The 15,167-nt window shown below is 46.9% G+C and overlaps 1 protein-coding gene across 2 annotated transcripts in view; it reads left to right on the forward strand.

The window, feature by feature from the left end:
- Positions 1-346: 346 nt before the first annotated feature.
- The window catches only part of shpk (sedoheptulokinase), a 74,812-nt gene continuing 59,991 nt past the window's right edge, over positions 347-15,167 (forward strand). Inside the window, exons 1-2 of one of the 2 annotated variants that reach the window (XM_034177506.1) lie at positions 347-526; positions 599-740. In XM_034177506.1, coding sequence (XP_034033397.1) covers positions 389-526; positions 599-740 — 280 coding nt within the window. In that variant the 5' untranslated portion in view covers positions 347-388. The remainder of the gene's footprint in view (positions 527-598; positions 741-15,167) is intronic. The other variant, XM_034177507.1, reaches the window with a different exon arrangement.

Genomic DNA, 15,167 nt, shown 5'->3' on the forward strand with positions numbered 1-15,167 from the left:
TGATTTGGAGGTGATGATTGTAGAAAGAAAAGCTTGTTGAGGGTCAAATTAGACCAGAATAAAGCAAAATCCAGAGACGGAGAACTTTAAAACTGTCACACTGTCACTGTATGACACGGAGCTAAAGAGCAGCAGCTGCATAAATCAGGCTTTAAATTAATTAAATAAAGACAAGAGCTTGTCTCAGAATTTAGAAGGACAGAAAGAAGTTGTAGGAAGTATTTCGGGCCAAGCGGGAGGGGGAGACATGCTGCTATAATACACTGATGCACAAGGTGGCAGCAATGCACCAATAAGGATGCCGGCTGCCGTTAAAAACGCCGAGGAGGAAGAAGAAGAAGTTAGTTATTGTAACCACAGATTTACTTTTGTAACATTAGCAGTCGTCATGTCTGTCTTTGTCCTGGGTATAGACATTGGTACCACTTCAGTTAAAGCGGTTCTATTAGAAACTGGATCCAGAGTTGTGTCGGACAGTCACGTTTTGGCAGCTTTGTGTGACATTCCGGACAGCAGCGGGTTAAAGGTAACCTGTCAGACTTTGTACCTCGGTTGTTTGTTTTTGTCCCCGTGTGACGTGTTCACGGTGTCCACGCAGCTGCAGGAGCAGGATCCCGGCCGGATCATCGACGCTCTAAACCGATGTGTCAGTTTTCTGCCCAGAGACAAACTGAAGAACGTCTGCCGCATTGGACTGTCCGGACAGATGCACGGAGTTTTATTCTGGAAAGGCAGAAGCGGTAAGACGTTTCCGGCTACTTCCCGGCACATCCGGTTGCGCGTGCGCAGTGAAGCAAACGGCACACTGGCTGTTTTACAACTCAAACACAGTTTAACAACATTAAGGTGTCAGCGGCGGTTCAGTAATTTTGTTTTTGTTTAAGGTCGGTCTCCAGCATGACTGGAAAAATGATGCAAACGTTTATCACCATCAGATGTCATGCTGCTTCAGGGGCGGATGGGGGGGGGGGGGGGGGGGGCTTGGGTAGGGTCCCTTAATGGGGAATTTTCAACTTAGGACAGCAGCGCCTACGTGCACACGTGATGACATCACAACTCTGTCTGGTTAGTGAGACGCAGTTTCGTTTAACAACAAGAACTGTCAAGAAACTTTCTTGTCCCTGTTTGGAGTTGTGAAGTGGTAGGAATAGTCCTTTGAATGCTTGAATAACGATATCAGTTGCACAGAGAAATCAAATCTGCAGTGATTAAACCATTACTTAAGAAATCTAATCTTGACCTTAGTGTACTGAAAAACTATAGTCTGATATCAAATCTATAATTTTGCTGTAAAATTCTGAAAAAAGTGGTGTCACTGCAGTTCGTGGACTGTCTTACTGAGAATAATTTTTTTTGAGCCACTGCAGTCTGCTTTGAGAAAATATCATTCCACAGAGATGGCTCTCACTAAAGTGGTGAATGATCTTCTGCTTGCGATGGATTCGGACACCACTACAGTTCTGGTGCTGTTAGATTTCAGTGCTGCGTTAAATACCGTGGGTCATCATATTCTACTTAATAGGCTGGAAAATCATATTGGGATGACTGGGAATGACCTTGCATGGTTGACATCATACCTGACCAGTTGTTCTCACTGTGTTTTGTACAGTAACACTACCTCTAACCTTAGTGACATGAAATTTGAGGTTCCACAGGGGTCTGTCTTAGGCCCCCTGCTTGCCTCCCTTTATATAGCACCCCTTGGGCACATATTTTTTGGGATTACCTTTCACTGCTATGTTGATGTTACTCAGTTATAGATGCCGATAACTGCTGGTAATCTCATCCATATAAAATCCTTAGAAGGTTGCCTTGCACTAGTGAAAGGCTGGATGTCTAGCAACTTCCTACTTTTAAACTCTGATAAGACTGAACTGATGGTTCTTGGTCCAGTGAGACATCGGCATCAATTTGACCAGTTAACGCTTAGCCTAGGCTCATGTGTCATACATCACACTGACAAAGTGAGGAACCTTGGGGTAATTTTTGATCTTATGTTGTCCTTTGACCCCCACATTAGAAATATTACAAGGACTGGTTTCTTCCACCTGTGAAAAATAGTGAAGATTCGTCCCATCCTGTCTATGACTGATGCTGAGACCCTGATTCATGCATTTGTCTCTTCTAGATTGGACTACTGCAATGTTCTATTTTCTGGTTTACCGCAGTCCAGCATTAGGGCTCTGCAACTGGTTCAAAATGCTGCTGGCAGACGTTTGACACAAAGCAGGAAGTTTGACCACATTACACCCATTTTGGCATCCCTTCACTGGCTTCTTGTCTCTGTGAGATCAGATTTTAAGGTTCTGTTACCAACCTATAAAATTGTTCATGGACTGGCACCTCCCTACTTAGCTGACCTAATTAAACCCTACGTACCGGCCTGGGCTATGTGTTCTCAGGGTGTAGGACTACTTTGTGTCCCTAGGGTGAATAAGAAGTCTGCGGGTCACAGAGCTTTCTCTTATCGTGCCCCTGTTCTGTGGAATGATCTCCCTGCATCAATAAAACAGTCAGATTCTGTAGAGAATATCAAGTCCAGACTTAAGACGCACTTATTTTCCCTTTCGTATGGCTAGCATACTGGCATAATATGTTACTCTGCTTTTTGCTCTCTTAATTCATTTTACTAGGAAATGGAGCGTGCCGCGGCCTCAACTTTATATAACTTCTGGGTCTTTTAGTGAAGCTTAGGGCTAGTGGCCAGTGATCACCTTAGTATTTCTTTTGTTTTTCTTGTTGCTTAATGCTGACAAATTATACTGTATTTCTTGTCTTTCTGATGCCTGATTCTGTTTTTTTTTTTTTTTTTTTTTCCTCTCTGTTTGAGGTGTGGTTCCATCCAGAGATGGGTGTGGTCTCTGGTTCTGACACCCTCCTGTCTTGTGCACGGCAACATTTCCTGTATGTTCGTTTTGTGAATTGTTTTGTAATTTATGTCTGTAGCATGGCCCAAGCAGAGGGTCACTGCTTTGAGTCTGGTCTGCTTGAGGTTTCTTCCTCAGAGGGAGTTTTTCCTTACCACTGTCACCTGTGTGCTTGCTCTGGGGTTGGTAAGGTTAGACCTTACTCGTATGAAGCACCAGGCAGCTTTGTTGTGATTTGGTGCTATATAAAATAAATTGAAATAATAGTGAAAGCCTGTTCATTGCACCCAGAATGTTGGTATTTTGGTCACTGAACTTTCCTAGCAACGAATGTAAAGCCCCGGTCACACGACACTAACGAAGGACACTGAGGCCAAAAAGAAACAAGAAATCTGAACTTAAGTTGACTTCTGGAGACATTGTTTAACCGGCTTCCAGCTTCGATTGGTCAGCCTCTCTGTGAGGTGTCGTAACAAGCTCTTGTTTCTAATGACTCCAAACACGCGAGGGAGAGGCTCACTAACTGGAAGTCTCGGTTTCAAGATGGCGGTGCAACGTGAGCATCCCCCATTGAGAGTAGGGTCAACCATAGAAGTAGAGAGACTGGAATGCCAACTAAAGATCTCCTTCCATTTAGTTCTGTTTGTGAGCTTGTGACCCCGAAATTTCAGCCACTCAGCTACGAGAGTTGGAGTAATTCATTTCCGGTCGTCTGCCAGCAATAACACCAGATGTGCTTTTAAAGCACAGTTTCTGCGTGTATTCTTGCATTATCTGTATTTCACAGTATTCTTTTGAAGTAATATCACTTGGAGCATTTACCACATGATGAAGGAGGCTCCACAAAGTTACAACTAAATATAAAATATGTAAAATATGTGCTTGAGTCATATCTGCATATTTGCACCTCAAAAATGTGAGAGTGACCTCTCAAACACAAATAAACTCTATTTTGGGAAAAAAAATTACTGCCTGAAAAAAAATTATATTGGGGGGAGGGTGGGGATTTTAGTCAGTCCAACGGTAACATGCAGATATGTCTGCAATATCAGAAGGTTGCCTTTCTAATCTTGAAGATCCTGATATTGTTCCAGAAGAACCACGTTCTTTTGCTGAACAATAAAACTCTCTTAAAGAACAATACACATTTTATTTTCAGTCATAAATTATTTTGATATCACTGAGGTATCAGTCAGTCAACAGGATGAAATCTGCATCATTTATTTCAGTCCACACAAATCAAAGAAAATATGAGAGGCATCATGAAGGACCTGACACCTGCCTTTAGTTTCTTTCAAGCTTCACCAGCAGGCCCAGCGTGTTTGTATGATATTACAAAACTACATGAAAGTTTTGTAGTTTCAGAACTGTGCACATTGCTAGTTCCTGCATCATGAAGCTGTCCAGGATATCTGGGATCAACCGTGTGGCCTCACAGGTGGCATTCTACCAGAAGACAGGTGACAGGAGACCACCAGACTATTGGATGCTGAGTTGAGCAGTTCTCAGTCTGGCAACGTGGACAGCCGTGTTTCCTCAGAGAAAATAGTATTTAGAGGAAAACAGAAATCATCAGTATTTACAGAATTGAGTTAATATGGAAAATCAGTATAAACACAGAAAGGTGAATATATCAATGATACACAGATGACACAATAAAACAAATGCTTATTTCCATTGTGGACCATGTGAGGCTAAAACTTTACAACACTGAGGATTAAACATGCAAAATTGCAAAGACATTATAATCTCATCAGTTAATGAAAGTAGCAATAAGTGTGGTTATATACACACACACAAATTATACTGGGATATCAATAAAATAAGTATAAATTGAACAGAGAACAATAAGACCTCAATAAATTAAAATAAATAGCACCTGTATCCCTGTAGAAGTGACGACGACAAATTCAGCACCACGTTTTGGACAAGAAAATAATGGACTAGAAGATAAGCTCATCTTTTATACCAGAAATCACATTAAAAAATAGAGACCGGAAGTGAAGAACCCAAACTCCTCTCGTGCATGCGCGGCACAACCTCAGCCCCCGAGATCAGGAGTTGCTGTTCCATCTCTTGACTTCTGTGTGTCAACTCAGAACACGACGCCATTTTAGTTCTGACTGTGCTGAACTACTGAATGAACCTTTAATGTTTTCAACATTTAAAAAAAAAACATTTCACCACATACAGCAACACATCCAGGTACAGGTGCTATCACACTAACATAAAAATAGTTAAGCTATTAAATTTACAATTTATGATGATTTATTTAATTAATTTAAAGCCTGATTTATGCAGCTGCTCCATGTCATGCAGTGATGTGCGCGACAGTTTTAAAGTTCTCCGGCTCTGGATTTTGCTTTATTCTGGACTAATTTGACCCTCAACAAGCTTTTCTTTCAGCAATCATCACCTCCAAATCAAAGGTAAGCTGAACATTTTCATCTTTTTCAGACTCCGTGTTGTAAAGATGCAGACTGTTCTGATACATTTGTAATCAGCGTGCGCACTGCAAAAACTAGTATAATATGATGGCAGATGAAGGATTGAAAGCAGAAAAGTATCAAATCACAATTTTGTGTCTGATTTAACAGGTGCACGTCAGGCTGCGGGTCCGAGTCTGAGCACTGTGTGAAAAAACAAACGGTCAGTCTTTTAAACACAGAAATGACTCTGGTCCTACTTTCCTGAAATTGGCAAGTGTCAGCGCTGAACTTTAATTTCGTGCCTCTGTTACTTTGCATGTCCAGACTACTCTGGGTTTTTAATGGAAATACAGTACATTGTGATTGGACAGGACATTTATCTGATGTCAGCGGAAATCCATTATACAAAATACAATATATACGGTGTTTATTACTTTGAAAACAGTACAAAAACATCCTGTTATTACCATGACTCTTCAGGCGAGTTTAAAAATGGTTAAGCTGTCAAATTTACAGAGACTTCCGGTATGGCGGATAGACGAGCGGCCGCTTAATTTTACATCTTCCAGCGGGTCCAACTTCCCCTGGTGTTTATATACTGAAATTATAATCAGAAAACAGCTTAACAAATTGCCAGGGGGCCACAAAAGAAAGACACGAGGAAATATTCAAGTTGACAAAGAAGAAGAGACTTTTTCACTGAGTGAAAGTGACAGAGACCAGAGCGATAGCAACAAGCTAGGTGAGCGTAGCGTGCAAGCTAACAAGCTAACCACTGATAGCATGGAGGTTATGAGAAACAGCATTATCACCGAAATTCAAAAAGTACACACGGAGGTCCAAGAACTCAGTCACAAAACCGGACAACTTAAGAATGACCTCTTTGAGTTCAGGGAAGAAATGAACTCCAGACTCAACATTGTGGAGAACAATGTTAACCAAATGAAAGACAGAATCGAAGCAACCGAGGAGCGAGTAACGGAGATGGAGGAATTCAGCATGGATGTGAAAGATGCTTTATCCTACACACTTGATCTTCAGGACGAGATTCAAACTCGTCTTGAATCACTTGAAGCATTTTCCCGCAGAAACAACATCCAGATCCATGGAATAAAGGAGCAAGCTGAAGGGAATGATATGACGGGATTCATCGAGAATTTCATCAAAACTGAACTGTCTCTTCCCCATACCACTCTGGGAATACAACGTTGCCACCGCTCCAATGCTCCTCAGCGTCCTGAGGACTCCAGCCCAAGATCTATAGTAGTGTGCTTTCTCGAGTTCAAGACTAAAGAACTTGTACTTCGATCAGCATGGAACAAGAAAGTCATTATGTTCAAGGAAAGACGTGTTTTTTCGAACACGACTATACAGGAGACACTCTGTCAAAAAGAAAAGCATACATCCCTATACGGAGAGCGCTGAAAGAAAAAAATATTCGTTTCCAGACACTGCACCCAGCACGACTACGAGTCCACCTTCAAACCGACCCAGTGATCTACAACAACGCAAGAGACGCAGCAGAAGACTTGAAGCCGAAATGAGTGATAGACGGAAACATCCCGACACAAACAACGATGGGAAGACCAGCGGGCATGAGGATGTCCAAACCACATTGGCAAAAAGTGGATTCTCCACGACGCAAACGGGAATCAAGGATCAAAAGTATCCAAGAAAGATTAAAGGAGTTTTGACGTGACGCAGATGCTTCTTAAGGGCTTCTTTGCTACTCGACGTGAAACGACATATGACACTTTCCTCATCCAAACGTCAATCTTGACCCAGACACTGGATAGCGATTGCTTGTTTTTCCGTTCTGCGCGCTGCTATGGACCAGCAGTCCGCGCTGTCAGGGGCTCCCTTGTTCCGTAGGGACTCTCCTCTCAACTTCGAAGTGGATAATCCACTTCACTTGTGGAAGTCACTGTTATATTATGTTGTTCATCAATGTTATCACTGTTATTATTGTTCTTCTAGACCGACCTTTTTGTTTATGCTTAGCCACATACTCTGTAATGTACATTGTGTTGACTTGATTAAGTAAAATTAATAGACAAAAGTATAATTTTATTTCCCTTAACGTAAACGGCTTACATAACCCAATAAAACGTAGTAAAATAATCGGTAAAATTAAACGCGAGAAACAAGAAGTGATATTTTGGCAAGAGACGCATCTTAACAACACTGAGCATGAAAAAATAAAAAAATGGTTCAAACATACTTACTATTCATCTTTCAAAAAAGGAAATGCGAGAGGAGTGGTAATTCTTATTTCAAACAAAATCAACTTTGAGTTCACTTCGCAAATTTCTGACACTGAAGGAAGATATGTGCTAGTAAAGGGTTTGATTGATCATAAAAAAGTGACATTACTTAATGTTTATCGCCCTCCCGGAAATGATAAGCAGTTTGTTAAAAACTATTCAACTTAATATGTACTGAAATATCTGGAGTACTAGTATGTGCTGGAGACTGGAACGCTCATTTATCCCCTTCTCTTGACTCTTCCACAAAGAAGAGGATACAACCTCCAGCAATACTGATTAACAAATTGCTTAAAGAAGTGGGTATGAAAGATGTGTGGCGAGATTTTCATCCACATGAGAAATGCTTTACCTTTTTTTCTCATTCACGTACTGTGTTATCTAGACTAGACTATTTTTTCATGCTCAGCTCAGACAGGCACAGAATTATTCAATGTGAAATTGGAGTACGAGATGTTTCAGACCATGCAGGAGTATATTTGACGTTACATTTAGATACCAAGCGAAAAGAAACCCTTTGGAGACTTAACAATAACCTCCTTAATGATATAGACCTTAAAAAAATATGTAGAAGAACAATTAACAGATTACACATATCATAATGATAATGAAACTTCACCTAGTGTGATATGGGATGCAGCAAAAGCAGTTCTTAGAACAACACATGAGAAACAAAGACAACGATACGCTGCAAAAAAAATCCTTTCAGTTAAACAAATATTAAACAATCTATATGACGATCATGTTGGGAAAGTGTAAGTACACAGACCCACAACAGGGGGCGCAAATGAACGGACAATGGAATAGGTCAAATAACACACTTTACTGTTGTGAATATGCACAACAAGTACAACAGATTACAGTAATGGACAAAGTCAAATTCACACAGGTGTCGTGTGGGCAGGCTCGAAGATAGGAGACGCCTCTCCAAAGTAGAACCGGAACCACACGGTTTCCTCCGCCACCAGACCCCGGGAATACTGGAGCCGCCAAGTCCCGAACTCCCAGGTGGCCACTGCCTCCGCGTGTCGGACCTGGTACTGCTGGCGAGGAACAAAGGACAATTAAAGGAGGGCGCGTTCGCACCCAGGAATCCGAACGGCAGGTAAGTTACCTCCACCTCTCGTTGGAAAATACTCTCAGAGCAATGCACAAAAGTCACAAAGATCACTGTTAAACAGTCAGCTGAGCATGTTACCTTCTCGGTAGAAACGATATCTCGGCAAAGAGGTGATGACGTCGTCCTGCTGATATACTCCTGCTGTTGCAGGTGATGCGTGACAGCTGTCACCCTGGCTGCTCCTGTGAGGCGGCTGCGCCCTCTGGTGCCTGGAGCCCGCACTCCAGACAGGGCGCCCTCTGGTGGTGGGCCAGCAGTACCTCCTCTTCTGGCGGCCCACACAACAGGACCCCCCCCCCTCAACGGGCGCCTCCTGGCGCCCGACCAGGCTTGTCCGGGTGGCAGCGGTAGAAATCGGCCAGGAGGGCCGGGTCCAGGATGAAGCTCCTCTTCACCCAGGAGCGTTCTTCAGGTCCGTACCCCTCCCAGTCCACCAAATACTGGAAGCCCCGGCCCATCCTACGGACATCCAAGAGTCGGCGCACAGTCCAAGCCGGCTCGCCATCGATGATCCGGGCAGGAGGTGGTGCCGGACCGGGAGTACAGAGGGGTGAGGTGTGATGGGGCTTGATCCGGGACACGTGGAAAACGGGATGGATCCGCAGTGAGGCCGGAAGCTGAAGCCTCACTGCGGCTGGACTGAGTACCTTGGTGATCTTGAACGGACCGATGTACCGGTCCTGCAGTTTAGGGGAGTCCACTTGAAGGGGTATGGCCTTTGTAGACAACCACACTGCCTGCCCTGGCCGGTACGTAGGGGCCGGGGTCCGCCGACGGTCTGCATGGGCCTTCGTCCTCATCCGGGCCTTCAGCAAGGCAGAACGGGCGGCACGCCACACCCGACGGCACTTCCGTAGGTGGGCCTGGACCGAGGGCACACCGACCTCTCCCTCAACCACCGGAAACAAAGGAGGTTGGTACACCAGACACACCTCGAAAGGGGAGAGGCCGGTGGCTGCCGACACCTGGCTGGTATGGGCATACTCGATCCAGGCCAGATGGGTACTCCAGGCCATCGGGTGCGCGGCTGTCATGCAAAGCAGGGCCTGCTCCACCTCCTGATTGGCCCGTTCTGCTTGCCCGTTGGTCTGGGGATGATACCCGGATGAGAGACTCACCGTGGCCCCCAGTTCCCGGCAGAAGCTCCTCCAGACTTGCGAGGAGAACTGGGGACTACGATCCGAAACGATGTCCGATGGTATCCCATGCAGCCGGACGACGTGGTGGACCAGGAGGTCCGCTGTCTCCTGGGCCGTCGGGAGCTTCGGGAGGGCCACGAAGTGGGCCGCCTTGGAGAATCGGTCCACTATCGTGAGGATGGTGGTGTTGCCCTGGGACGGCGGGAGGCCCATGACAAAATCCAGGCCGATGTGGGACCAGGGGCGATGGGGCACGGGCAGCGGCTGGAGCAGTCCCGAAGCCCTGCGATGGTCAGCCTTGCCCCTGGCGCAGGTGGTGCAGGCCTGGATATAATCCCGGACGTCGGCCTCTAGGGACGCCCACCAGAAGCGCTGCCGGACAACTGCCACGGTTCTTCGCACCCCTGGATGACAAGAGAGCTTAGAGCCGTGACAGAAGTCCAAGACTGTAGCCCTAGCTTCTGGTGGGACGTAGAGTCTGTTCTTCGTCTCAGTCCCGGGGTCCGGGTTTCGTGTCAGGGCCTCCCGGACGGTTCTCTCTACGTCCCAGGTGAGGGTGGCCACGATAGTGGACTCCGGGATGATGGGTTCCGGTGGATCCGACAACTCCGTTTTGACTTCATCTTTATGTACCCGGGACAAGGCATCCGATTTCTTGTTCTTGGTCCCGGGACGGTAGGTGATCCGGAAGTCAAAACGTCCGAAGAACAGTGACCAGCGGGCTTGCCTGGGGTTCAGCCGCTTGGCGGTCCTGATATACTCCAGGTTCCGGTGGTCAGTGAAAACCGTGAATGGCACGGACGTTCCCTCCAACAGATGTCTCCACTCTTCAAGAGTCTCTTTCACCGCAAGGAGTTCTCGATTGCCGACGTCATAGTTCCGTTCGGCCGGGGTTAACCTGCGGGAAAAATAGGCACACGGGTGAAGGACCTTATCGGTCTTCCCGCTCTGGGAAAGCACAGCTCCTATCCCTGAGTCCGAGGCGTCCACTTCAACCACTAACTGGCGACTAGGATCGGGCTGCACCAGAACAGGTGCAGACGAGAAGCGCCGTTTCAACTCCTTGAACGCGGCATCGCAACGATCCGACCAGGTGAAGGGGACTTTTGGTGAACTCAGGGCTGTCAGGGGGCTAACTACCTGACTGTAGCCCTTAATGAACCTCCTGTAGAAATTTGCAAAGCCGAGGAACTGTTGCAGCTTCCTACGGCTAGTGGGTTGGGGCCAGTCTCTCACCGCCGCAACCTTGGCCGGATCAGGAGCGACGGAGTTGGGGGAGATGATGAACCCCAGGAAGGACAAAGAAGTGCGGTGAAACTCGCACTTCTCGCCCTTCACAAACAGCCGGTTCTCCAACAACCGCTGCAGGACCTGACGTACATGCCGGACATGAGTCTCAGGATCTGGAGAAAAGATGAGTATATCGTCTAGATATACGAAGACGAATCGGTGCAGGAAATCCCGCAAGACATCATTAACCAATGCTTGGAACGTCGCGGGGGCGTTTGTGAGGCCGAACGGCATGACCAGGTACTCAAAGTGACCTAACGGGGTGTTAAATGCCGTCTTCCACTCGTCTCCCTTCCGGATCCGAACCAGGTGATACGCATTTCTAAGGTCTAGCTTCGTGAATATTTGGGCTCCATGCAGGGGCGTGAACACTGAATCCAACAAGGGCAATGGGTATCGGTTACGAACCGTGATTTCGTTCAGCCCCCGGTAATCAATGCATGGACGTAGTCCGCCATCCTTTTTTCCCACAAAAAAGAAACCTGCACCCATCGGCGAAGTGGAATTCCGGATCAACCCGGCAGCTAAAGAGTCCCGGATGTAGGTCTCCATTGATTCGCGCTCAGGCCGTGAGAGGTTGTACAGCCTGCTGGACGGGAACTCAACGCCTGGAACCAAATCAATGGCACAATCATACGGACGGTGGGGGGGAAGGGTGAGCGCCAGATCCTTACTCAACACATCTACAAGGTTATGGTACTCCACCGGCACCGTCCCTAGATTGGGTGGGACTCTGACCTCCTCCTTAGCCTGGGAACCGGGAGGAACCGAGGAACCTAAACATACCCGATGGCAGGTCTCGCTCCACTGAACCACTACCCCGGACGGCCAATCGATCCGGGGATTGTGTTTTAACATCCAGGAGAACCCTAAAATCACACGGGAGGTAGCAGGAGTCACAAAAAACTCGATCTCCTCCCGGTGATTTCCTGACACCACCAGAGTTACAGGTGGTGTCTTATGTGTGATTGGAGGGAGTAGGGAGCCATCTAGTGCCCGCACCTGCACAGGCGAGGTAAGCGCCACCAGAGGGAGCCCTATCTCCCGGGCCCATCTGCTGTCCAACAGATTCCCTTCAGAGCCTGTGTCCACCAGTGCTGGGGCCTTCAGGGTTAAATCCTCATAAAGGATTGTAACTGGGAGTTGTGTGGCAATGTGGGTGTGTCCCACGTGAATGTCTCGGCCCACCCCTAGCCCAGTCTCTAGGGGCGGGCGTTGGTGTTTAACCGCTCGGGGCAGTCTCTTACCTGGTGCTCTATCGAGCCACAAACAAAACACTCTCCGCGGGCCAGCCTCCTCTGTCTATCTGGCGCCCTAAATGTGGCCCTGCTCGTGTCCATAGCTTCGTCAGCAGGGGGAGCTGTAACCACACGGAGCGTAGGGGCCGTGGAGTGTGGGGAGGGCGGGACGCGGTCGGAACCGGAAGGGAGAGGGACGGCGCATGCCCGGCCACGCCCTTCGTCTCGTTCCCGACGGCGTTCTTCTAACCGATTGTGTAATCGTATAACTAGATCAATAAGCCCTTCTAAATCTCGCGGTTCGTCCTTAGCCACCAGGTGCTCCTTTAGGACCAACGACAGTCTGTTTACAAAGGCGGCGCGGAGGGCAGTGCTATTCCAGCCGGACCTCGCAGCCGCGATGCGGAAGTCGACTGCATAGGCAGCTGCGCTCTGGCGCCCCTGTCTCATTGACAGCAGCACGGCTGAAGAGGTCTCTCCTCTATTTGGGTGATCGAACACTGTTCTGAACTCCCTCACAAACCCATCATATATCAGAAGGAGCCGTGAATTCTGCTCCCAGAGCGCTGTAGCCCAAGCGCGTGCCTCACCGCGAAGCAGGTTTATTACATAAGCAATCTTGCTGGCATCAGTCGCGTACATGACAGGACGTTGTGCGAAGACGAGCGAACACTGCATAAGGAAGTCCACGCACGTCTCCACACAACCTCCGTGCGGCTCTGGAGGGCTTATGTATGCTTCCGGGGAAGGTGGGAGGGGGCGTTGAACGACCTGTGGAACGTCACTGTTACGCACAGGGTCGACAGGAGGGAGAGCCGCAGCAGCGCCCTGAGGGCGTGCTTCCACCTGTGCGGCGAGAGCCTCCACCCTGCGGTTAAGGAGGACGTTCTGCTCGGTCATCAAATCCAACCGAGCCGTGAAAGCGGTGAGGATCCGCTGCAACTCACCGACCATTCCTCCTGCGGACGCCTGTGCGCCCTGTTCTTCCATTGGCCGTTCAACAGCCGGTTGACACCCCTCGGGATCCATGACGTTGGCCGAGATATCCTGTTGGGAAAGTGTAAGTACACGGACCCACAACAGGGGGCGCAAATGAACGGACAATGGAATAGGTCAAATAACACACTTTACTGTTGTGAATATGCACAACAAGTACAACAGAAAGTTTCTCCAAAGTAGAACCGGAACCACACGGTTTCCTCCGCCACCAGACCCCGGGAATACTGGAGCCGCCAAGTCCCGAACTCCCAGGTGGCCACTGCCTCCGCGTGTCGGACCTGGTACTGTTGGCGAGGAACAAAGGACAATTAAAGGAGGGCGCGTTCGCACCCAGGAATCCGAACGGCAGGTAAGTTACCTCCACCTCTCGTTGGAAAATACTCTCAGAGCAATGCACAAAAGTCACAAAGATCACTGTTAAACAGTCAGCTGAGCACGTTACCTTCTCGGTAGAAACGATATCTCGGCAAAGAGGTGGAGACGTCGTCCTGCTGATATACTCCTGCCGATCAGATGATTGGTAACAGCTGTTGCAGGTGATGCGTGACAGCTGTCACCCTGGCTGCTCCTGTGAGGCGGCTGCGCCCTCTGGTGCCTGGAGCCCGCACTCCAGACAGGGCGCCCTCTGGTGGTGGGCCAGCAGTACCTCCTCTTCTGGCGGCCCACACAACAGATCACATAGAAAGGAAAGCAAAATTTATTAAACAAAATTATTACGAGAATGGACCAAGAGCTAAAAAGTTACTTGCCTGGAGGACACAAAAACTACAAGCCAGCCGCAATATTCACAAGATAAGAGACCCAGTTAATAACACAGTACAATATAATTTAGAAGAGATTCAGACATCCTTTATTACTTATTATACAAATTTATATTCTCAGCCATCTGCAGCAGGTGTAACTATAGTAGAGAATTTTCTTACAAAATTAGACTTAGCTTTGATAGGAAGAGAACAAAACAAAAAACTTACACAAAAAATAACATAAAAAGAAATCGATAAAGCAATTTCAAACTTTAAGGGAAACAAAATGCCAGGCTCTGACGGGTTTCCCTCAGAGTGGTACAAATATTTTAGACAAAAAATTATACCTTTGCTTAAATCTTGCTTTGATTATGTGCTCACAGGAGGTACAATACCTAAATCCTGGAATCAAGCCCTTATCTCTGTAATACCAAAAACAGGGAAAGATGCAACTGAATGCGGCTCATATCGGCCTGTATCGATACTAAATGTAGATTATAAAATATTTACAACAATCCTGGCAAAAAGACTAGAACACATTATCCCAGAATTAATAGATACTGATCAGACGGGATTTGTGAAAGGGAGACAGGCACACGATAACATCCGCAGAGCCCTTCACCTTGTAAAATACATGACAAACACAGAGTCAGTTGTTTTAAGCCTTGATGCTGAAAAGGATTTTGACTCTGTCCGATGGGAGTTTTTATTTCTGACCTTAAAACGTTTTGGCTTTGATGATCAATTCATCCAATGTCTCAAATCACTATACCATTCCCCCACAGCCAGGATAAAAATTAATGGGCATCTCTCCAGTGAAATTTCACTGAAAAGGGGATGTAGGCAAGGATGCGGCCTCAGTGCAACCTTATTCGCATTGTATATTGAGCCCCTAGCACAAGCAGTTAGAGAAATAGATAATATCAAAGGCGTCTTTGTAAAAGACAAAGAATATAAAATTTGTCTATATGCCGACGATGTTTTGCTTACACTTACCAAACCCGAGACCAGCCTAACCACATTAATAACCCTACTTGATACATTTGGATCATACTCTGGTTACAAATTAAATTTCCAA

The sequence above is a fragment of the Thalassophryne amazonica genome, chromosome 9 (assembly GCF_902500255.1).
Source record: "Thalassophryne amazonica chromosome 9, fThaAma1.1, whole genome shotgun sequence".
NCBI classification, from domain to species: domain Eukaryota; kingdom Metazoa; phylum Chordata; class Actinopteri; order Batrachoidiformes; family Batrachoididae; genus Thalassophryne; species Thalassophryne amazonica.